Here is a 21,194-nt window from a genome sequence, read left to right as displayed (position 1 = left end):
GCGAGAAATGTGGGATTCATCTCAAGCAGCCTGGGCCAGGTTCCTGGGGGAACAGCACAGGGCATGGGGGTTCCAGGAGTTCGAGGAAGGGAGCTGGCCCTGGGGGCTGCTCTAAAGAATGAGGAAGGTCTTCTGGAGGAAGGAGCGGAGATTTGAGGGAGGTTGGGTTGGGTAGGGCTGGTGGGGGCTGAGGTGTGGGACGGTGGTGGGTGGGCTGAGAGGTGAGTGGAGGAGTGTGGGCTCTGACTGGCCATCCTGCCGGTGTCTCCCCAACAGCCCCGCCCCCGACTTTTCCATGCCTCAGCCCTGCTGGGGGACACCATGGTGGTCCTTGGGGGGCGCTCGGACCCCGATGAGTTCAGCAGTGACATTCTGCTCTACCAGGTCAACTGCAATGCCTGGCTCCTGCCTGACCTGACCCGTAAGTCCAGCACCCCCCAGGGGGGCCCCGGGGACGTCCCACAGGAGCCCTGGCCCTGTCCTAGGACCCCACTCATCTGGAGTCCCTCTGGCCCCGTTAGACCCCCTGGTAAAGCTGCTTTCCTTTCTGTTACCTGAATACCCACAGAGATGCCTGCCTTCCTTTTCTTTTTTTGGGAAGTTTATTTGTTGTTTTGATTATAAAAGTAGTAATAGGGGCATCTGGGTGGCTCAGTCGGTTAAGCATCTGCCTTCATCTCAGGTCATGACCTCAGGGTCCTGGGATCAAGTCCTGCATCGGGCTCCCTGCTCAGTGGGGAGTCTGCTTCTCCCTCTACTGCTCCCCCTGCTTGTGTTCCTTCTCTGTCAAATAAATAAATAAAATCTTTAAAAAAAAAGTAATAACAGTCATTGTATATAATTGGTGAAATAAAAAGGAAAAAATCCCATGATCCCACTTTCTGGAGACACCCCTGTTATACATGGGGGTGTTTCTTTCCAGTCTGCTGTTGAGAGGCCAGAAAGGGGCTTGGACCTTGTCTTTTTTGCTTCCCAGCGTGACTGTGTACGCCTCTGGGCCTTTTCCGTTTTGGTTCTCTCTCTGGCCCTTGGTCTCTAATTCCCTTTTGCCTTTAATCTATCTTGTTAACTGCTCTGTGACTTTTTCTTTATTTATTTTCCCCTGGAGCATTTAAAAAAATTTTTTTTAATTTTTAAGAAGATTTCATCTATTTTTTTGAGAGAGTGTGAGAAAGCACTCTCTCTCAAAAAAATAAATGAAATCCTCTTAAAAATTAAAAAAAAAATTAAAAATGCTCCAGGGGAAAATAAATAATTTTTTTTTAATTTTTAAGAAGATTTCATTTATTTTTTTGAGAAAGAGTGAGAAAGAAACTAGGGGAAGCAACAAAGGGAGAGGCAGGCTCCCCACTGAGCAGGGAGCCCGATGCGGGGCTTGATCCCAGGATCCTGGGATCATGACCTGAGCAAAGGCAGAGCTTAACCCACTGAGCCACCCAGGCGCCCCCTTTTCTGGAGGATTTTACAAACTTGAGGTGAAATTCACATAAGAAAAGGAACAGTTGTGAAATTGACGATGCAGTGGCATCTGGCGCCTTCCCCATGTGCGACCTCCTCTGTTGGGTTCCAAAAGCTTGGTCCCTTTCCTTATTCCATTCTTTCCACTTCCTTTTCCTGTTTGTCTCTCACTCTCTTGTCTTGCCATCTGTGTTCTCTTGCCCTGTCTGGCCTTACGTATCTTCTCCGTTTGTCCATCTCTGTGGTCCTCAGTCCATTGCCCTGCTCGGTGTCCCTCTCTGACCGGCCTCTTCGTGGGGCTCTCTTCCCTGAGTCTCTGAACAGTCTGTCTTTTCGCAGGCCCAGCCTCCGTGGGGGCCCCGATGGAGGAGTCCGTGGCCCATGCTGTGGCGGCGGTAGGGGGCCGCCTGTACCTCTCAGGGGGCTTCGGGGGCGTGGCCTTGGGCCGCCTGCTAGCCCTGACCTTGCCCCCTGACCCTTGCCGCCTGCTGCCCTCACCTGAAGCTTGTAACCAGTCTGAGGCCTGCACCTGGTGCCACGGGGCCTGCTTGTCCGGGGACCAGGCCCATAGGTAACCATGGTGACCAAATGGCACATGGTGGGCAGTACCGGTGCCCTCCAAAGGGGGTTCTATGCTAGGCCAGGCTAGCAGGGTGCAGGGGGCTCAGGAGGGTACTGTCCGGGCAGGACACTAGCTCACATGGGAGAATGGACAACCACATCACAGGTAGGGTCGGGCTGGGGGACCCTTGAGTGAGAAGCCCTGCTTGTGGGCTGGGGTATCATCCAAGAATGTTTCCTGGAGGAACTGGGACCGAACCGGGTCCCAAATGACCACTAGAGTTTAGAGCAGCAAAGGTTCAGAAGCGGGGCTGTGCCCGGTGTATTTTAGGGACCATCTGTGCTGGGGGAACATGAGACTAGAGCAGTGCGTGGGGGCAGCTCAGAAAGGGCTCCCGGAGCCTGGCTGTAGCGCTGGGCTTCTGTTGTTTGGGAAGCCAGACATCTCAGGAAGCTGAAAGGGCTGACCTTGGTTCAGCATAAACTCTTTTGGCTACACAATTATCCTGAACCGGTGTGAAGCCACTAAATGGCCTTGGCTTGTCCCATTAAATGTGTCACTGTGTTTGCTACTGAATTATTAAAGGCTTTGATTTATGAGGTGCTCCCCCAGATTCCACTAGGAGTGTTATGTAACAGTGGGTACACCCACTGCCTTTCTAAAATCTGGAAAGTTCTGAAATGTGTGCCGTCAGGGATTTGGGGTAAGGGATTATGAACCTCCACTGTGGGTGATGGGAAGCCAGGAAAGGTTTGAGCAGGGGAGGGCAGGGGCAGGCCTGGTCAGAAAGCCCCCAGGCTGTTGGGAAGGAGCCAGTGGTGAGGGGAGGCTGTGGAGACCTGGGAGGCCAGAGATGAGGAGGAGGAGGCTGGAGAAGAGGCCTGAACTGGGCAAGGGGCTGCAGGAGTGGCGAGTGGGGGACACCTTGGTGGCTGGAGGGGCAGGGGAGTGTGGGATATTGTCTGGTATCTCTGGCCGGAGTGGCAGGGGGATAGAAGACCACGGCCAAGTGGGGTGGGGGAGAACAGGTTGGGGAGGCCTGGGCTAAGACCAGTCCAGGATGCATGTGGGGGCGCCCTGTGGGACGATGTCCAGGAGGCACCGGGAAGAGGCGAGGGTAGGTGGAGGAGGGATGGGGTCTGGTTGGGTGTGCTGAGCCAGGCCTCATGCCTCCCCAGGCTGGGCTGCGGGGGCCCCCCATGCTCCCCCATGCCTCGCTCCCCCGAGGAATGTCGACGTCTCCGGACCTGCAGCGAGTGCCTGGCCCGCCATCCCCGGACCCTGCAGCCTGGAGATGGAGAGGTGAAGGGGGGTGGTCTCAGGGATTTCAGCTGGGGTTGGGTGGGAAAAGCTGGGTCAGAAGGGGTGCCAGGGACCCTGAGGACCCCAGTGAGTCCATGTTGCCTCCTCCAGGCATCCGCCCCCCGCTGTAAGTGGTGTACCAACTGCCCAGAGGGCGCCTGCATCGGCCGGAACGGGTCCTGCACCTCGGAGAATGACTGTCGGATCAACCAGCGAGAGGTGTTCTGGGCTGGGAACTGCTCGGAGGCGGTGTGCGGGGCGGCAGACTGTGAGCAGTGCACCCGAGAGGGCAAGTGCATGTGGACGAGGCAGTTCAAGAGGACAGGTGAGGCTGGCTAACTCCCCACGAGGACAGGCTGGGGTCCTAGCCTTCGGGGGCCTGAGGAAGGGCAGAGCCGGGGAGAGGGGCCGGTGGCCTGAACCAGGCTCTGACTCCTGTGCCCTCAACCCCAGGGGAGACTCGCCGCATCCTCTCAGTGCAGCCCACATACGACTGGACGTGCTTCAGCCACTCCCTGCTGAATGTGTCCCCGATGCCGGTGGAGTCATCGCCCCCGCTCCCCTGCCCCACCCCCTGTCATCTCCTGCCCAACTGCACATCCTGCCTGGACTCCAAGGGTGCGGATGGGGGCTGGCAGCACTGCGTCTGGAGCAGCAGCCTGCAGCAGGTACCCCTGCCTGTCCCGCTGTGCCTCTGCCCTGCTTCCTTCTCTGCCTCCCTGGCTGTGGTCCCTCTGTGGTGCTTCCTCTGTCCTCCTCCTTCCTTGCCTCTCCTCTCCCACCAGCACCTCCTCCTTCCCTCCTGGCCCCTTGAGTCTCCCTGTCGTGTCTGCTCGGACACCACCTCCTTCTGGACCCCGCAGCTGCGTTCCCGGTCCCCTCCATCCTTCCTGTGACCGCTAATGCCGTCTTGCCTCTCCCTCCCCAACCTCCACGCTTGCCTTCTATGTCCCTTTCTCTGCTTTTGGAACTTCTGGTTGTAAGAAACAGAGACCCCCTTGGTTTTATTACACAGAATTGGGGTAGGAAGTCCTGCGACTCCGTCCTTCTGGGGCCCTGGGGTCTCTAATCTCAGCCGTTCTCCATCGGCCGCTTTCTGCCCCCAAATTCTGCCCAGTGGGAGGATCCCAGCCTCCATGCTGTGGGATACACCCAGCGAGTCACCAGGGCCGGGCGGGCAGTGCTCCCCCTGGAGGTTCTCCATGTGACCCCTCCAGTGTGGGTCTCTAACCCACTGAGGGCTCATCCCAAGCCTGGGGTCCTTGTGGTGATACGGGTTCTCCCCAAATAGCATCAGGAGGCCCGTCATCCATCTCTGTGGGCACTCCCGGGCCCAGAAGGCGATGCCAGGGAGGCTGCTGGCCGGTACATCCTGCCCGCCCAGCCCGTCAGCGAGGCGGGAACCTCCAGGGCTGCACTGGTGCTGCACGCGGCGGGGAGGTCACTTCTGTCAGGGCTTTGGACTTCCATGCCGTCTGCCAGCTCTGGAGTGTTGGCTCGGCTTCTCACAACCCCAGCAGCACAGATTGGACAAAACAGATGCACAGAGCAGCCCCGTGAGGAGTGGACTCAAGGGCTGCTGTTATTTTAACCCCCGGGAGTCGTTCTTTTGAATGACTTTGGCTTCAGAGCCTGGGATGGGCAATAGAGTGCTCACTTCCCTGGCTTCTCTTCACCAAGTTCTTTTTTTTTTTTTTTTTTAATATTTTATTTATTTATTCATGGTGGGGGTGGGTAGAGGGAGAAGCAGGCTCCCCATTGAGCAGGGAGCCTGATGCGAGACTCGATCCCAGGACCCTAGGACCATGACCTGAGCAAAGACAGAGGCTTAACCACCGCTTGACTCACCCAGATGCCCTCTTCACCCAGTTCTTGACCGAGCCCCTTGCCTGTGCCAGGCGTTTCGCCAGGTTGCAGGCACCTGTCGGGATGAGCCAGAACCCCGCTCCCAGGACTTAACGCTCCTGCATCTCTCCTGAGAGCACAGGGAATGCAATTTATGGTGTTGGACAGCATCGCCTGTGATTACTAGGGAGGTCACAGCAAGAAACTCTGTGCAGACTGGGGACTTGCGCTCCCCCAGTCCCTCCCCTCCAGATCGCCCCACTGCCTGCCAATGGGTGCCCTAAATTTAGATCTGGAAGCCTAGCTCCGGTGGTTGGGCAAAGCTCAGCTCACTGCTGGCCGTCAGCGTCCGTGGGCTCCGAGCTCCGGCCGCAGTGGCAGGGTTGTCTATTTGAGGATCATGTGGTTGCTGAGTGCTGTCAGACAGCCGGGACTAATGCCCATCTTCTTATACTTCCGGCCCGAACAGTAAATAAAATACTCTGACACCCTGTGGTAAGTTCCCAAGAGTCTGACCCTGACTGTGCACCTTGTCTGGGCTCCAGGACGTGCTAAGTGATGGCATATGAGCTGCTGGACAGCCCCAGACCACAGACTCCACTTCCCAGCCTGGCGTGGGAGGACCCTGGGCCCCAACAGCCAGTTTTTCCTAAGTGACGGTGGCTTGCAACCCCGCTCCTGTCGCTCGTTCCTGTCTCTACTGGGGTGGTTGCCTCCCTTTGTTTGTGAGAAACAGCCATGAGTCCTAAGCCAGGTGGGGATATTGACACCCCCAGTCACACCAACACAGTGGTACCTGTTAGAGGTCAGGTGCAAAGTGCAGCCAGGCCTGACAAGGACTGGAGACAGAGCCTGGAAAGCTGCCCCCCACCGCCCTACCGCCAGCTTGGGGTGTGTGGTCCTTTCAGTGCTTCCTTCTGGATCTGCTCTTTTTCTGCCCCCTTTTTCTCTTCATTTGCTGTGATTTACTCATTCAAACAGCATCTCTAGGCCTCACCTCCAGTTTCAAGGATGCCACCAGCCTGACTCCCCTTGTGGACTGGGAAGTGGAGTCTGTGGTCTGGGGCTGCCCAGGCAGGTACCACTGTGTTGGTGTGACTGGGGGTGTCAATATCCCCACCTGGCTTAGGACTCATGGCTGTTTCTCACAAACAAAGGGAGGCAACCACCCCAGTAGAGACAGGAACTCCCCTTGTGGACTGCCAGTTACAAATGCTTGACAAAGTGGTGTCCACTGGCCCATCGGCTGTGGCCAGAGAGGGATGAGAGCTCCTAGGAGGGGCCGTGGTCCGGGAAGACATCCAGGATGTCTTTGATCCTCTTTCTCGCCCTGCCCCCCTTCTCATTTCCCCTCCCCTGTACAGTGTCTGAGCCCCTCCTACCTGCCCCTGCGATGTATGGCTGGAGGCTGTGGCCGCCTGCTCCGTGGACCCGAGAGCTGCTCCCTGGGCTGTGCTCAGGCAACCCAGTGTGCCCTGTGCCTGCGGCGCCCCCACTGTGGCTGGTGTGCCTGGGGGGGCCAGGATGGGGGCGGCCGCTGCCTGGAGGGTGGACTCAGCGGTCCTCGTGACGGTGAGCCGCGCTGGGGGTCGGGTGAGGGGGACTGCCCTTGGGCTGGGGTCTGGCATGGAGAACCTGGGGGGCACTGGGGGCTGTCTCGGAGGTGGGGGTCAGGGGACGGTGGAGCAAAGCCCCAGGAGGCTGGTGGGGGGGCTGCTGCAGAGGCACCCAGGTGGAGCTCTGCGTCCCTGCACCAGGGCTGACCTGTGGGCGGCCTGGGGCCTCCTGGGCCTTCCTGTCCTGCCCTCCTGAGGATGAGTGTGCAAACGGGCACCATGACTGCAACGAGACGCAGAACTGCCACGACCGGCCGCACGGCTACGAGTGCAGCTGCAAGGCGGGCTACACCATGGACAAGTGAGGGGGCGGGACGGGGCCTAGGTGCCTGGGGCAGGGGGCCCTGTGGGAGCGGGAAGGCGCAAGGCGTGGGATTCACGCCGGAAGGGGTGAAGGGCCAATGCATGGAGGGGCCACATTGGTGAGCTGAACACGGCTCGCTGGGAAGAGAGAGAGAGGGTGGTAGGCTAGACCCCGGAGGGGGAGCGTGGAACAGCCCAGGGATGAGCCACCTGCTGAGGGCCATCTAGTGGGTGGCGGGCTGGCCGGAGGCTTGAGGACCCAATGCCGGGCCCTGACCCTCCACCCCCACCCCTGCAGTGTGACTGGACTATGCCGCCCCGTGTGCGCGCAGGGCTGTGTGAATGGCTCGTGTGTGGAACCCGACCACTGCCGTTGCCACTTCGGCTTTGTGGGCCGCAACTGCTCCACAGAGTGTCGCTGCAACCGCCACAGCGAGTGTGCAGGCGTGGGGGCCCGCGACCACTGCCTGCTCTGCCGCAACCACACCAAGGTGGGCTGCCCCGGGCCTCAGGCGCGCCCCGGGACAGAGCCTGGGGGGCCTTCCGCCCGTGCGCCGGAGTCGTGAGCCTCACTCTGAGCCCTGCAGAGCCAGGCCCAGGGAGGATGTGGAGAGACTTTGGGGACACTGTCTGAAATCATGTCAGAGAGGGGCCACCCTGGAATAGCGGACGGAGTCGGTGCTAGACTAGGGAGGCTGGGCCCGTGGGGGAGGACACAGGGTGGTATAGGGAAGGGCTTTCTGAGCTCAACACTTTGGGCTGGATGGGCACGAACACCATCCCCTTCCCTACGCCCCAAGTCACTGGCACGTGAGGGCGGAGGTCTAACTTGCACCCAGGTGGGGTTCAGGCCCGAAACCCTGAGCCTGAGCCCCTATTGCACTCCCGTGGTGCTCCCTGAGGCCACTTGTCCACTCCCCAACACCCCACCTGCCCACCATTCACCACCTGCTCTGACCACCCCTTCTCTGGTTTCCAGGGCAGCCACTGTGAGCAGTGCCTCCCCCTGTTTGTGGGTTCAGCCGTTGGGGGTGGGACCTGCCGGCCCTGCCATGCCTTCTGTCGTGGCAATAGCCACGTCTGCGTCTCCAGGAAAGAGCTCGAAATGGCCAGGAGGGAGCCCGAGAAGTACTCACTGGATCCAGAGGAGGTAGAAGAGGCCACGGTCCAGAACTCCTGGGTCTCAGGGAGAAAGGGACTGGCCCACGCCTCTTTGCGATCACCCTGTCTTTCCTTGGCCAGATTGACAACTGGGTGACCGAGGGGCCCAGTGAAGATGAGGCCGTGTGTGTGAACTGTCAGAATAACAGCTACGGGGACAAATGCGAGAGCTGCCTACACGGCTACTTCCTCCTGGATGGGAAGTGCACCAAGTGAGAAGGAGGGGGCCCAGGGACCCTTGCCCTGCCCACGGGGAATAACTCCGGGAGCCACACCCCCCTCCCCAGTTCTCTGCCCTTGGGCAGAAGTGGACAATATCCCCAGGGAGGCCCCGGGCTGAGGCTGAGTTAGGGGCCCTGAGCCGGACCCAGGTGGGAGACCCCTTTGCTCAGAGGCTGGTGCTGACATGCAGGCCACCGAGCACCCCTGTGGATGTCGGGGGCAGAGAGAGAGCTGCCAAGGGGTGAGGCCTTGGGGCGGTCTCCCACCCCAGCCCTTCCTTCCGAATGCTCAGTCGACTGGAGTCATTCCAACCCGGTTTCAAATTCTGACCTTGCTGCTGACTGGCTCCACAGCCTTGGGCAAATGGCTTAAACCCCCTGCCCCCACCAGGAACCTTAGTTTCCTCTTCTGGCTTAGAGCTTGGATTCAGGTTCACGTACGCAGTGTCCAGCCCGGAGCCCTGTGGGCCAGGGGAGCTCTGTGACCCCCATCTTCTTCTCCACCTTCCTCAGATGCCAGTGTAATGGCCATGCAGATACATGTAACGAGCAGGACGGGACAGGCTGCCCATGTCAGAACAATACAGAGACGGGCACGTGCCAGGGCAGTTCCCCCAGTGACCGTCGGGACTGCTACAAGTACCAGGTAAGGCAGGAGAAGTGAGTCCCAGGCCAAGGGCCCCACACCCCGAGAGGCCCACTCATTTATCCAACACACATTTACCGAGCACCTACTATGTGCCGGGCTGTTTGGGAGGCACTGGGAAGTGCAGTAGGGACCAAAATGGGCAGGGCCTTCTGTCCTTGGGAAAGTTACATTCCCGTGGAAGAGTCCAGCAACAAATGAACGAGTAAGTCAAATGCAGAGTATGTTAGTGATGAGCAGTAAGGAGAAAGGAGGGCTAGCATTGTGGAGTGGGAACGGAAGATACGATGACCCAGGGAGGGCCTTGGTGAGAAAGTGACACTTGAGAAAAGACCTGATAGAAGTCAGGATACCAGACAAGCAGCCGTGGGGGTTGTGGGCGAGTAGAGAGTAATCTGGGCAAGATGATCAGCCAGTGCAAAGGCCCTGTGGTGGGATGTATCTCAGGCTGGTAGGTGAGGCCAGCCCATCCTGTGCAGTGCTTGGACTTTCTGCAGTCCCGTGTGCAAGCCCTGTTTACTGCCTGGGTACAGAGGAAGGATCTCAAGTTCAGCGAGGTTAAGTCACTAGTCTGAGGCCACACAGGTAGTGAGGAGTAGAGGCAGGTTCAACAGAGCCCTTCATCGCTACTCCTGAGAGTTCCAGAGGCCTCCACATCAGGGTGCTGTGGTCACTGGGGCTGACGGCAGGGACAGCAGCATGGATCCAGGGTTCTGGTGGCCTCCACACTGTGTCAGGGAGGCCCCAGGGGAGGTACAGTCACAAGGCAGCTGCTGGGGACTGAGGGAGCCTGGGGCAGTGGCTGCTCCCCAGTTGGTACAGAACATCAGGACTTGGAGGGTGGCCGGGCGCTGAGCTCAGCCCTGATCGCCACCCCAACCACCCCCGTGCCCGCAGTGTGCTAAGTGCCGGGAATCATTCCACGGGAGCCCGCTGGGCGGTCAGCAGTGCTACCGCCTCATCTCCGTGGAGCAGGAGTGCTGCCTCGACCCCACGTCCCAGACCAATTGCTTCCACGAACCCAAGCGCCGGGCTCTGGGCCCCGGCCGCACCGTCCTCTTTGGCGTGCAGCCCAAGTTTACCAATGTGGACATCCGCCTGACACTGGATGTGACCTTCGGTGCCGTGGACCTCTATGTCTCCACCTCCTATGACACCTTCGTGGTCCGCGTGGCCCCCGACACAGGCGTCCACACCGTGCATATCCAGCCACCTCCGCCCCCACCGCCTCCCCCACCCCCTGCTGACGGCGGAACCCGGGGGGCTGGGGACCCGGGGGGACCGGGGGCTGGGAATGGGCCAGGCACTCCAGCCGAGCCACGGGTGCGGGAAGTGTGGCCACGGGGCCTGATCACCTACGTGACCGTGACGGAGCCGTCGGCGGTGCTTGTGGTTCGTGGCGTGCGGGACCGGCTGGTCATCACCTACCCGCATGAGCACCATGCTCTCAAGTCCAGCCGCTTCTACCTGCTCCTGCTGGGCGTGGGGGACCCGAGTGGGCCTGGTGCCAATGGCTCGGCTGACTCGCAAGGGCTGCTCTTCTTCCGGCAGGACCAGGCCCACATCGACCTGTTTGTCTTCTTCTCTGTCTTCTTCTCCTGCTTTTTCCTCTTCCTCTCACTCTGTGTGCTCCTCTGGAAGGCCAAACAGGCCTTGGACCAGCGGCAGGAACAGCGCCGGCATCTGCAAGAGATGACCAAGATGGCCAGCCGCCCTTTTGCCAAGGTCACTGTCTGCTTCCCACCCGACCCCGCTGCCCCAGCCCCTGCCTGGAAACCTGCCGGGCTCCCGCCGCCCACCTTCCGCCGTTCCGAACCCTTCTTGGCACCCCTGCTGCTGACCGGGGCCGGTGGGCCCTGGGGACCCGTGGGAGGAGGCTGCTGCCCTCCAGCCATCCCTGCCACGACCGCTGGCCTGCGAGCTGGGCCCATCACCCTCGAGCCCACCGAAGATGGCATGGCTGGTGTGGCCACATTGCTGCTCCAGCTGCCTGGGGGACCCCAGGCGCCCAACGGTGCCTGCCTGGGGTCAGCCCTCGTCACGCTGCGACACCGGCTGCACGAGTACTGCGGGGGCGGCGGGGGCGCCGGGGGCAGTGGACATGGGGGTGGCGCAGGCCGGAAGGGACTGTTGAGCCAGGACAATCTCACCAGCATGTCCCTCTGACCCATAGTGGGGTCCTCAGCCGTGGCAGCTGGGTGCCCTGATAACGCTGCCCTGGACTTGGGGCTCCTCTGGGGACCCCCAGACACCATGTCCTCAGAGACCTCCGGCTCCCTTCCTCGGGGGCTCCCCAGACAGGGCATTTGACGTTCTGCATTCAACAATTATTTATTGAATACTTAATCTACGCTGTTGAAGGCGCTGGGCAGAACAGAAACTGAGACCAGTTCCCTGACCTCGTGGGGCTTCGGTTCTCGTGGGGGGAGACAATCAGTGTGTGTCCATGCTTGCACACACGTGCGCACACACACACACACGAGTGCGATCATGTCTGTGAAGGACAGGCGCCAGGAGGGGATCATGGAATGTGGCCATGAGGGACCGTGGGGTAGGTTTGGTAGGGCATTCAGAGAAGCTGGGCCCAAAGACCGAGAGAACCGGCCACAGGGAGAACTCTGGGAAGCGGGTCGTAGGCGGTGGGGGCTGCAAAAGACAAGGCCCAGAGGTGGGAGCCAGTGTGCTCTGTTGGAGGGATCGGAGAGGGGGCCAGTGCGACTCAGACCGAGTGCAAAGAGGAGGTGAAGTTGGGGACAGGCAGGTGGTGCCACCCAGTGCCGTGTACGGCCCCAGATAGGGTTTTGAGTTTTATTCCCAGGGTACTGGGAAGCCTCGGGACAAGTGGGTGAGGGAGGATGACAGGATCTGATGTGCCTGCTCAAAATGGGTCAGAGGGGACGAGACACGACAGTGGGCTGGACTAGGACGGTGGCGGGAGGGGGTGGGTCAGGGACAGGTGCAGGATGTATGTGGATGTTGTGGGGGGAGGGGAATCCAGGACCTTGTGGCCTGAGCTCTGGTTGGAAGGTGGGGGTCATCCGTTACCGTGGGGCAGCCTGGGGCTCGTGGGGTCAGAAGTCCAGCCTTAGGCTCTGAGATGCCCTGTGAGCATCATTCAGTCAGGCCCAGCCAGGGAGACCGACTGCTCTGCATATTTCAGCGGAAGGAACCCAGTGCAGGGGATTGGCTGTTCTGGTCTGCTGATCAGAGGTGGGACTGTGAGGCAGCACCAGGGACCAGCTGTCACCTTGAGACTAGAGGGACAAAGCTCGAATGGTGTCACTGACCCTAGGACCAGGGTCACCCGGCTCAGCAGGAGTCCCAGGAGGCAAAGCTGGGGATGCTGCCCAGGGTGGGGGGTGTGTGTGTGTGTGTATGTATGTATGTGTGTGCGCGCGCGTGTGCATGCACCTGCGTGCGTGCGCATAGCTTTCTTCCCAGTCGGTGCTGCCTTGAAGATGTGGGGGTTCTTCCTAGGGGCTGCTCCCTGCCCGCACAGCCACCACCTTGGACTTTGGAGCTCCCGGCCGGCCCTCTTGAGGGCCACCCCCATCTTAGCCATCTTGAACTTGGGACTCCTTTTTTGCAAGACTACATCCCCCAGCTGCGTGTTTGGACCTGTGGAGCTAGGCCCTGCCCCTTCTGCTGGGGGTCCCCTTCTAAGAGGCTGAAAGAGGGAGGAGCAGTTGAAGCGGCAAATAAAGAATGTGGGGAAGGCCCTGTCTGAGTGCTGTCTGCATGCGGGGCTGGGGGGGGGGTGTGTCTTGTTCTCTGAACAGCACCCAAGTGTGGATAAATCCAGTCGGTGTGCTTACCTTGGCCCCTAGGAGCCCCGTGGCTCGGCCTGGCTCCACTCTGCGTCTCCTAGTTGGGGTGGGAAGCTATTCTGCTTGTCCCTAGAAAGGGCAGACCCAGGGGAGGTGACCTCTGGCCCTTCCTCAGATCCTGTGGCAGGGAGACAGCAGGGAGACCCGTTTGTCTCAGGAGGAAAAACAGACTTCCTAGGTCTGGGGTTTGGGTTTTATTCTGGCCTCTGACAGAAGAGTGGAGGCAAACAGACGAAGATCCCACAACTCTATGGATTCCTCGAATCCAAGAAGGCTCTCCAGGCCCAAACAGGGAACGTCGCAGCCACCTTCATCTCTCTGCCAGGCCCCTAGGCAAGCCAGAGTGTGGTGCCGGCGGTGGAAATGGGCCCTCCGTCGGCTTTGGGGGGCGAGGGAGTCTGGCTGAGAGGTAAGCACCATGCCTTCCCGTTCAGCCAGCCCCCGGGGCACAGGCTGGTGGCTTCCTCTAATGGTTAGTCGAAGACGTGGCAGAGAGGAGCACTTAGGGGGTGTTTGGATCTCCAGTGTGGTCCACGAAAATCATCGTATTTTCAGATTTATGGGCAATGGAAGGGATTTTCGGGGATGACTCCGCTCACACAGTTCTGCCTTGATGAGCTGTTGGTAGTGCCTCACCTCCACGACTTGACTTTGAACTGGTATCTGCTGAGAACCCGTGCTAGACGGTTCACTTGGCCACATTCTGACCCAACAACCGGATGAGGGAGGTAACCGTGTGGTCCCGTTTTGCAGATGAGAAGACAGAAAAGTTCATAGACGTCATTTAGCTGTTGAATGACAGCTGCCGGGTGACTCAAGTCCGAATGCCCGACCACCGGGCCCCCTCACTCCCTGAGGAGGGAATCCCCGGGAATAAGGGAACAAGAAGGAGACAAGGTCACAGGGAAAGCAAATGGCATGTTGCACAGGTTCTTACTTTGCCCACCTAGCTGAGAGCTGTCCCAACACAGAGCGGGCACTAGGGAAGGTGTTTGAAGTGACCAGTTTCTGTTGGAGATGAGGCACCATCTCCCCAACGGGCAGCTCACCAGAAGCAGGGCGTGCTGCCTCGAGGAGACCAGGCCAGTGGCACAGTCATCCTGCACCTCCAGGAAGGAGCTAGGGTGGTTTTTCAAGACTTGCCTGCGTTACCATCAGACCTTTGGTAAGGACCCTTCTGTGCCTCCTGCCTGGGACTGTGCCTTCTGGGGCAGAGCATTTGTGCTATGACTGGGTCCTTTCCCTGGGACGTAGAGCCACCCTCTCCAGCTCTTGTCCATACTGTGCAGCTGCCCCTTTACGGATGCCCTATAGTAACTGTCCCCCCACCCCCACCCCAGTTAGCTGGCACCTCCCCCTGCTGCCCACGGTACCCGAATGCAAGAGGCTCAGGGAGTGTGAGAGAAAGCCTGAGCAGGGGAGCATGAAGGTCTGGATTTGGGGGTCTATCTGGCTATCAGTGCCTAAGGGCTTCAGGAAAAGGGGGGGCTACAGCACTCTGGGTAGGGAGTGCTGGATGTTTGGTGTGTCTTTTACTTTTCCCAACATCAATGCTGGGAGGTACAGGTTTGTGCCCCCATTTTGCAGATCTGGAAACTAAGTCCCTTGCCTAAGGACTCAGGGCAGATAAACAGGTGAGCCCAGATTCTGATGCAATCCTGCCTGACAGTCCATTGCCCCCTCCCCCAATTACCTCTAAAATCACGTCCCTTCTCTGTGTCCATGTCTCCCACCTGTGATCACTCATCCCCACCTGCAGTGGGCTCAACACTGTTCGAGGTGCTGGGGACAGCAGTGAATGAGGTCCCTGCCCTCATGGAGCTGGCAGGCCAGTGGGGAGCCAGATAATAAATAAGTAAATGATGTGGTATGTTGATATATGGCCAAAAAAACAAGGCGATGAAGGAGGGGAAGGGGGCTCAGTACTCGCTATGGAATACAAAGTGGAAGGGAAGGCCTTTCTCTTAAGATGGCATGTGGGCAGAAGAGAAAGAATGAGTCATAGGGACATCGGAGGGAAGAGAATTCCAAGTTGAGGGAATAGCTAGTGCAAAGGCCCTGAGGTGGGAGCATGACTAGCGTTTGAGAAACAACCAAGAGACTCCTGTGGTTGGAGTCAGAGGGAATAAGGAGATAAGGTCACAAGGAAAGCAGGAAGCAGATGGTACAGGTCCTTGGGCCACAGCGAGGGCTCTGGCTTGCACTCTGCGGGAGGAGCCACGAGAAGTTTCGGAGCGCAGGAGGGATATGACCTAACTCAGGTGTTCAAAGGGGTTTTCTGTGGGAGGAAACTAAAGATGTGGAGATAGGGCAGGGAGCCCAGTGAGGAGCCACTGCATTAGTCTAGGCTGAAGAGGAGGGTGGCTAGAATAAGGTGGGGGTAGCAGATTAGGAAGAAGAGAGGTTCTGGGTATATTCTGAAAGTAGGACCAACAGAGTTTGTTGACAGATTGGGGCGTTGGATAACAAAGTGACTGAGCAGCTGGGAAGATGGGGTTTGCTATTTCCTGAGAGGGGGAGCCTGGGAGGAGCAGGTTTTGGGTAGGGAATCTGGAGTTAGGTTTTATTTTATTTTGAGAGAGAGAGAGAGAGAGAGTGTACTTGTGGGTTGGGGTGGTAGAGGGAGAGAGAGAATCTTTTTTTTTTTTTTTTTTTGATAGAGAGACTCTTAAGTAGGCTTCATGCCCAGCATAGGCCTGACACAGGGCTTGATCTTACGATCCTGAGATCATGACCTGAACCAAAATCAAGAGTCAGATGCTTAATCAACTGAGCCCCCAGGTGCCCCTGGAGTTAGGTTTTTATATTTGAGATGCCTATTAGATATTCCAAGTGAAGATGTCACTGTTGGATACACAGATGGAGAGAGAGAGAGAATAACAGCAAATAATACAAATAACATATTAGAATGTTATAATATTATTATCCATGATAATATTAACAAGTTTATTAAGCTCACTCTTCGGTCTCTCCATCTGTTTCACCTCTTGCTCACACAGTAGCCATATGACATATTAGGGATTATCCTCAGAGAGGAAACTGGCTCAGAGGCTTCTTGATTCACTAAGATAACACACAGGGGCGCCTGGGTGGCTCATTGGGTTAAAGCCTCTGCCTTTGGCTCGGGTCATGATCCCAGGGTCCTGGAATTGAGCCCCACATTGTGCTTTCTGCTCAGAGGGGAGCCTGCTTCCCACCCCCACCCCCCCGCTTCTCTGCCTGCTTGTGGTCTCTGTCAAATAAATAAATAAAATTGTTAAAAAAAAAAAAAAAGATAAAGCACCTTACTAGTAAGTGACAAGAGTCAAGATGGGATCCTAGGTCTGCCCCATTTTGATACCAGATTTTCTAATCTGCTAGTCGCTTTTGCAGTAAAGAGAGCTGGGTGATGTTAAGGATTAGTTTTAGCTCCAGGGAGCCTTAAACCTGGCAGTTCTCTGCTTTGGAGACAAAGGACTCTCCCTCCCCCCCCACTCCGCCCCTCCAAAAAACTTGTTAGGATTGTGTGTAGGCCAAGAGCCCATAGGTATTGACTTAGTAGGGGTAGGGGAGGCGCTCTTCTACCTTTTTTTTTTTTTTTTTTGGAGCATTTTCTGGTTTTGCTGATTTTCAGGATCCCTGCAGAACTTCATTTGGACAGCTTAAGGGCTTAGAGGTTTCACTTCGTTAATGAGTATACCCCCCCAGCCTCCCTCCCCCCCACCGTTCAGCGAGGCAGGAGGCTTGCCAATGTCGTACACAGCAGGCTGGGGTCAAGGATCTGACTCCAGCATCCTTCCACACCTAGGCATCTTCCCTGTGTCCCCACACCCCTCACCAAACCTCCTTCTCCACCCAGATTCCTTCCCTGGGACAAAAAAGAATGTAGGCGGGGTTGGTTTTCAGGTTTTTATTGTGGGTGTATTTCTGGTAGCGGGATAGGGCGGAGGGGCAGGCCCTCCCACGAGAAGGCAGAGAGGACAGAGGGGGGCCCGGGCGGGCCGGGTGGAAAAGGCGGCGCGGGGAGCTTCTTTACTCTCGGATCTTCAATTCCCGCGCCATCTGACAGAGGGCGCAGGGCAAACAAAAGGTGAGGGCCGCCCAGTCGTGCCCGACAGAGCCCTAGAGGGTGGGAGAGAGAGAGGTTAGGAGCCCCGCCTAAGGTCCCAGGAGGTTCGTCCCCACCCCGGCCCGCGACCCGCACGCACCTGGATGTGATAGCGCTCCCGCATGCCCGTGCGCAGGGAGTGCAGGCCTCCGGGCAGGTAGGGCGCGCAGCAGCACTCCCCGAAGTCGTCCGAGATGCGGCAGGCGAGGCACAGGGGGGCGAAAGTGCCGCACAGACCTGGGGGCAGGCGCGGGGCAGTCAGAGCGGGTTCCACCGGGCGCCCCGGGCCGGCTCCGCCGCGGGGAGGGGCGAGGCCGATGGTCGGCCAGGCGAGGGTCCCGGCGGGAATGAAGGGTCCCAGTGCGCGTGGTTTAGGGGCTGGGAGGTAGGGTTTGGAGGGGGAGCTCGGGCCACAACGGGGAAAGTTGAGAGTACAAGGGGGAGGTTGAGGGTCGCCGGGGAGCTTGGAAGAGGTGGGGTCAGGATCCTAGGGAGTGTTGGAGGTGGAGGAAGGGGTGAAGGCAGAGTCTGGGAATTCAGGGTCTGAGGCAGGGAGGGGGCGTGGGGTTGGTGGGGCCCCGCCCCCCCCGCAAGGAGCCGCCTGTACTCACAGACGGGCATGTCGTTGCAGCAGTCCGTGAGTCCCGTGTGCCAGTCACTGAGCTGGGTCTGGTAGCAGCTGCTGGCGCACTGGGGCTGACTGGTCACTGGGTAGGACATGGCTGCGAAGGTGTTGGGCCAGGGTCAGCGGGCAGCCCGACAGCCGCTCCCGGACCCCAGGTCCCTGCCGCCCCTTCCTCTGCCGGGCAGTCTGGGCGGGGCCACCAGGCCGCCCACGGAGGGGACACCACTGCACCCCCCCTTTCCTTTCGGCCACGTTTGGGCACTGACACCCCAGTCTGTCCCCATCGCCACTGCCTCCTGCGCATCTGGTTGAGCTGTGGGTGGGGAGCTCCTGCAAGTTTGGGGAAGGGTGGGTGCCACTTCCAGGCGGGGCTGAGAGGTGCCGCCGCCTCCTCCACGTCTGGGCCTGGGGTGCTGGGTTCCCGCATTTCCAGGGGCCTCTGGGGTGCAATCAGGCGCCATCTGTCTTCGAAGCCAGGGGTGCCCAGGGGAGGGAAGCCGCCAGGTTCCAGGGACTGGAAGGGTTGCTGGTCCGTCCAGTGATCCCACCTTTGCCTTTCACGTTGTCGTGCATCTCAAACTGCATCTTGCTGGCCCTGAGGAGGTGGCGGCGTTGGGGACGGCAGAGGTGGCAGCGGAGACAGTGGCTGAGTCCAAGGGCTGCGGGATACTAGGGGAGGGGTGGGCAAGGAGCAGGGGCACTGGGGGCTGGGTTCTCAGGGGGAAGGGCGCTGGGGAGAGAGAGGCCAAGTCAGCCTGCCAGCTGCCAGAAACATGGAGTAGGGATGTATGGGGTGAGGGCGAGAAACTCGCCCGTCTCGGTACCGCTGCCCGACAGACCCCAGAGGACCTTCCTCATAGCAGAGGTAGAGCTGGAGACAGAGAGCGGGTGAAGGAGAAGGCGGAGTGAGAGACGAGGAGAGGGAGATCAGGGCCAGTGCCCAAAGAGATGCCACCAGTACCACTCACACCTGTCCAGTGCCTTATCTTCTCTGCAAGCCCATGTCACAGATGGAACACTGAGGCTCAGAGAGGTGAGGAGAAATGCCCCACATCCGATGGCCCAGGCCAAGGGGGTTAGTAGAGGTGGTGCTGGGCCCCAGAACTTCCAAGTTCAACCCAGCACCTCTGAGGTTGAGAAGGTGGACACGGAGGGCATTGAGAAAGACAGAAACGTCCACTGAGACAGAGAAATGCAAGGAGACAGAGAGGTCAGTGGAGCCGGGTGGGGGGAGCACAGAGCCGAGGGCTGTGGGCAGATGCTCCTACCTGCAGGACAGCGATGGCGATGATGCGGACAGGTGTGGGTGAGCCGGGCACTGAGTTCTGTCTCTGGCCACGAGCTGCTTATATTGGGGCGGGCCACTCAGTCCTGGGCGGGGCTCTGGCGGAGGTGCCCAGGGAGCCCAGCCGGTCTGGCTGACCCTCTTCCCCCCCACAAGAATTTCCCCTCCCTTGCTCTCCATCTCCCCTCCCCCCTCTTCCCCTCCAGTTTTTGTGGGACCAAGGAAATCAGGGAGGGGGGCAGGGATGCAGAGCTGCGAGGGAAGATGAAAAGGGGAGCAGGCAGAGAGACAGAAGGCTGGAGGAGAGAAGGCAGAAGGGAGGCATGAGGGGTGCAGCTGGGCCACAGTGCAGAGACAGCAAGAGAGGGAAGGCAGAGAGATGGGGAGGAAATGGGGGACACAGAGACAAAAGGGGCGAGGTCCAGATGGGAGAGGGAGAAGGGATCAGAGAGATGGAGAGAGACGAAGACATAGAGAGGTGAAGAGAGAGATGCTGAGACAGAGAGGGTCAAAGATCTGGGGAGAAACAGCGAAGAGGAGCCAGATTCAGAGAAGAGACACAGAGGTGGAAAGTGGAGGGGCAGGGAGTTGGAGGAAGGAATGGGGGGTGCATGAGAGTGCAGTGGGGGTTCCCCGGCCTCCCCTGTCCCCTTCAGTGAGGTTCCCACTTCCCTAGAAGAGGGGGCACTGTTCTCCCATTCGGGGCCACCAGGCACATGGGGGGCAGTGTGTTTTGGGGGTGACTCATGCTGAAACCAAAGTAAATATACACAGTTCACTCCACCTTCAAACTGGGAAGGGAGGATGCTGGGAACTGAGAAGCTGTGGCTCTGGAAGGAGGTGGATGTGGCTCAGGACTGGGGTGGGGTGGGGGGTGATAACAGAGCAGATGAGGGGGGAGCGGGCCCTGGACTCCTGAGTCCGAGGAATGAGAGGCTGGGGCTTCATCTGGGCCCCTAACAGAGGAGGGGGAGGGGCTCAGATTCTGGCTGGGGGTGTAGACTCCTGGGTTAGGCTGCGCTGCGCCTCTGAGTGTGCAGGCAGGGGTCCTGGGATCTTTGCTGGGCTCCTGAGGGGCCTGGAGGCCTGAGTCACCAAAGTCTGCCCCCAACAGGCCTGGCAGGGTTGGAAGTGACTCAGTGAGGGAAGCAACATTAGAGCCGGGTGGGGTTTCCAGCACGGGTGTCACCCCAAAAATGTAGGAGGCGCTGGAAAATTGGGGTGTCACCTGCAGAGAAGGTGGTGTCACCCCACTGGGAATGGGTATGGGGTGATGGCAGGTGGTTCACCCTGTCGGCCTGGGATCCCAGCTTTTCCCTTACCTCCTAATCTATCACACAGCAGGACCCAAGCCTTGGTCTCCCACCACCACCCACATGGCTCGCTATCCTTGTCCCCAGACTGATGAGTGGCACTTGGCATTTTGCTGATGCATGTCTGTCCCTTGGTCCAGGAGCCTGAACGTCTGGGGAGCATCTTCTCTCCACTTCTGGTCTAGGGTCCCTGTGCCCCCATCTCTGCATCGTCACCTCGCCAGCTCTGTATCTCTTTCCTGATCTCTGCCAATCTGTTTCCAAGTTGCTTGGGTTCTCTCACCCCCCATCTCTGATTCTCCGTTCCCCCAAGCTGTGTGTCTCCTGCCCTCGTCCCGGGGTCTCTGCCTCCCATCCCCACATCGCCATCTCCAGGCCTCCCTGTGGAGGCAGCCCCAAGGCCCCACCTGCCCACCTGGATGGACCATGGGCTGCAGGTGACTCAAGGTCAGTCATCTCTGAGGACCCTAGGGCTCCCAGGATGACACCCCGAGTTGTCCTCAGGTTTCCTCTCCCCACTCCGACACAGCCTGGGGCTGCAATTAGACAGAAACTCATGTAGATGAGGAAATCGGGTGGGGAAGCTGTGAGGTGGCTTGCTTAGGGGTGAGGAAGAGGGCAGGAGCAGGAAGAACTCGTGCCTGGGGGCTGACCAGGGGCCATGGTGGTCTCCAGGCCTGGCATCCATCCCCTCAGTAGGGTTGCCAGATAAAATATAGGATGCCCAGTTAAATGTGAATTTCAGGCAAACAATTTTTCTTTGAGATTTTTATTTCTTTCTTTGTCAGAGAGAGAGAGAGCGCACAAGCAGGGGGAGAGGCAGGGAGAGGGAGAATCAGACCCCCGCTGAGCAGGGAGCCGGACGTGGGACTCAATCCCAGGACCCTGGGATCATGACCTGAGATGAAGGCAGACACCTAACCGACTGAGTCACCCAGGTGTC

General features: G+C 58.8%; 2 protein-coding genes across 2 annotated transcripts in view; one reads left to right on the top strand and one right to left on the bottom strand.

Moving 5' to 3' along the window:
- MEGF8 (multiple EGF like domains 8) overlaps positions 1-12,827 on the top strand; it is a gene marked incomplete at its 5' end in the record, with an annotated part of 37,291 nt that extends 24,464 nt beyond the window's left edge. The window contains 12 exons of the mRNA XM_080828550.1: positions 277-421; positions 1,798-2,029; positions 3,199-3,322; positions 3,434-3,647; positions 3,776-3,990; positions 6,532-6,739; positions 6,925-7,084; positions 7,385-7,577; positions 8,066-8,236; positions 8,329-8,459; positions 8,982-9,114; positions 10,012-12,827. Coding sequence (XP_080684676.1) covers positions 277-421; positions 1,798-2,029; positions 3,199-3,322; positions 3,434-3,647; positions 3,776-3,990; positions 6,532-6,739; positions 6,925-7,084; positions 7,385-7,577; positions 8,066-8,236; positions 8,329-8,459; positions 8,982-9,114; positions 10,012-11,280 — 3,195 coding nt within the window. The 3' untranslated portion in view covers positions 11,281-12,827. The remainder of the gene's footprint in view (positions 1-276; positions 422-1,797; positions 2,030-3,198; positions 3,323-3,433; positions 3,648-3,775; positions 3,991-6,531; positions 6,740-6,924; positions 7,085-7,384; positions 7,578-8,065; positions 8,237-8,328; positions 8,460-8,981; positions 9,115-10,011) is intronic.
- A 3,989-nt stretch (positions 12,828-16,816) lies between these two features.
- Positions 16,817-18,975, bottom strand: CNFN (cornifelin). Its single transcript, XM_080829246.1, has 4 exons — positions 18,202-18,975; positions 17,640-17,750; positions 17,129-17,265; positions 16,817-17,042 (listed from the first exon to the last, which is right to left on the bottom strand). Exons 1-4 carry the CDS (start codon positions 18,236-18,238, stop codon positions 16,953-16,955), a joined length of 375 nt encoding a protein of 124 aa, XP_080685372.1. The 5' UTR covers positions 18,239-18,975; the 3' UTR covers positions 16,817-16,952.
- Between the last annotated feature and the right edge of the window lie 2,219 nt (positions 18,976-21,194).

Source organism: Martes martes (genome assembly GCF_963455335.1).
Source record: "Martes martes genome assembly, chromosome: 17".
Classification (NCBI taxonomy): domain Eukaryota; kingdom Metazoa; phylum Chordata; class Mammalia; order Carnivora; family Mustelidae; genus Martes; species Martes martes.
The sequence above is the reverse complement of the archived record's forward strand: the minus strand, read 5'-3'. Positions and strand labels throughout refer to the sequence as shown.

Coding starts and splice junctions, on each gene's coding strand:
- CNFN (XM_080829246.1), bottom strand. CDS start 18,238: ATGCAGTTTGAGATGCACGACAACGTGAAAGGCAAAG. Junction 17,751..18,201: donor CGACAACGTGAAAGGCAAAG/GTGGGATCACTG, acceptor ACACCTTCGCAG/CCATGTCCTACCCAGTGACC. Junction 17,043..17,128: donor GGGAGCGCTATCACATCCAG/GTGCGTGCGGGT, acceptor CCCACCCTCTAG/GGCTCTGTCGGGCACGACTG.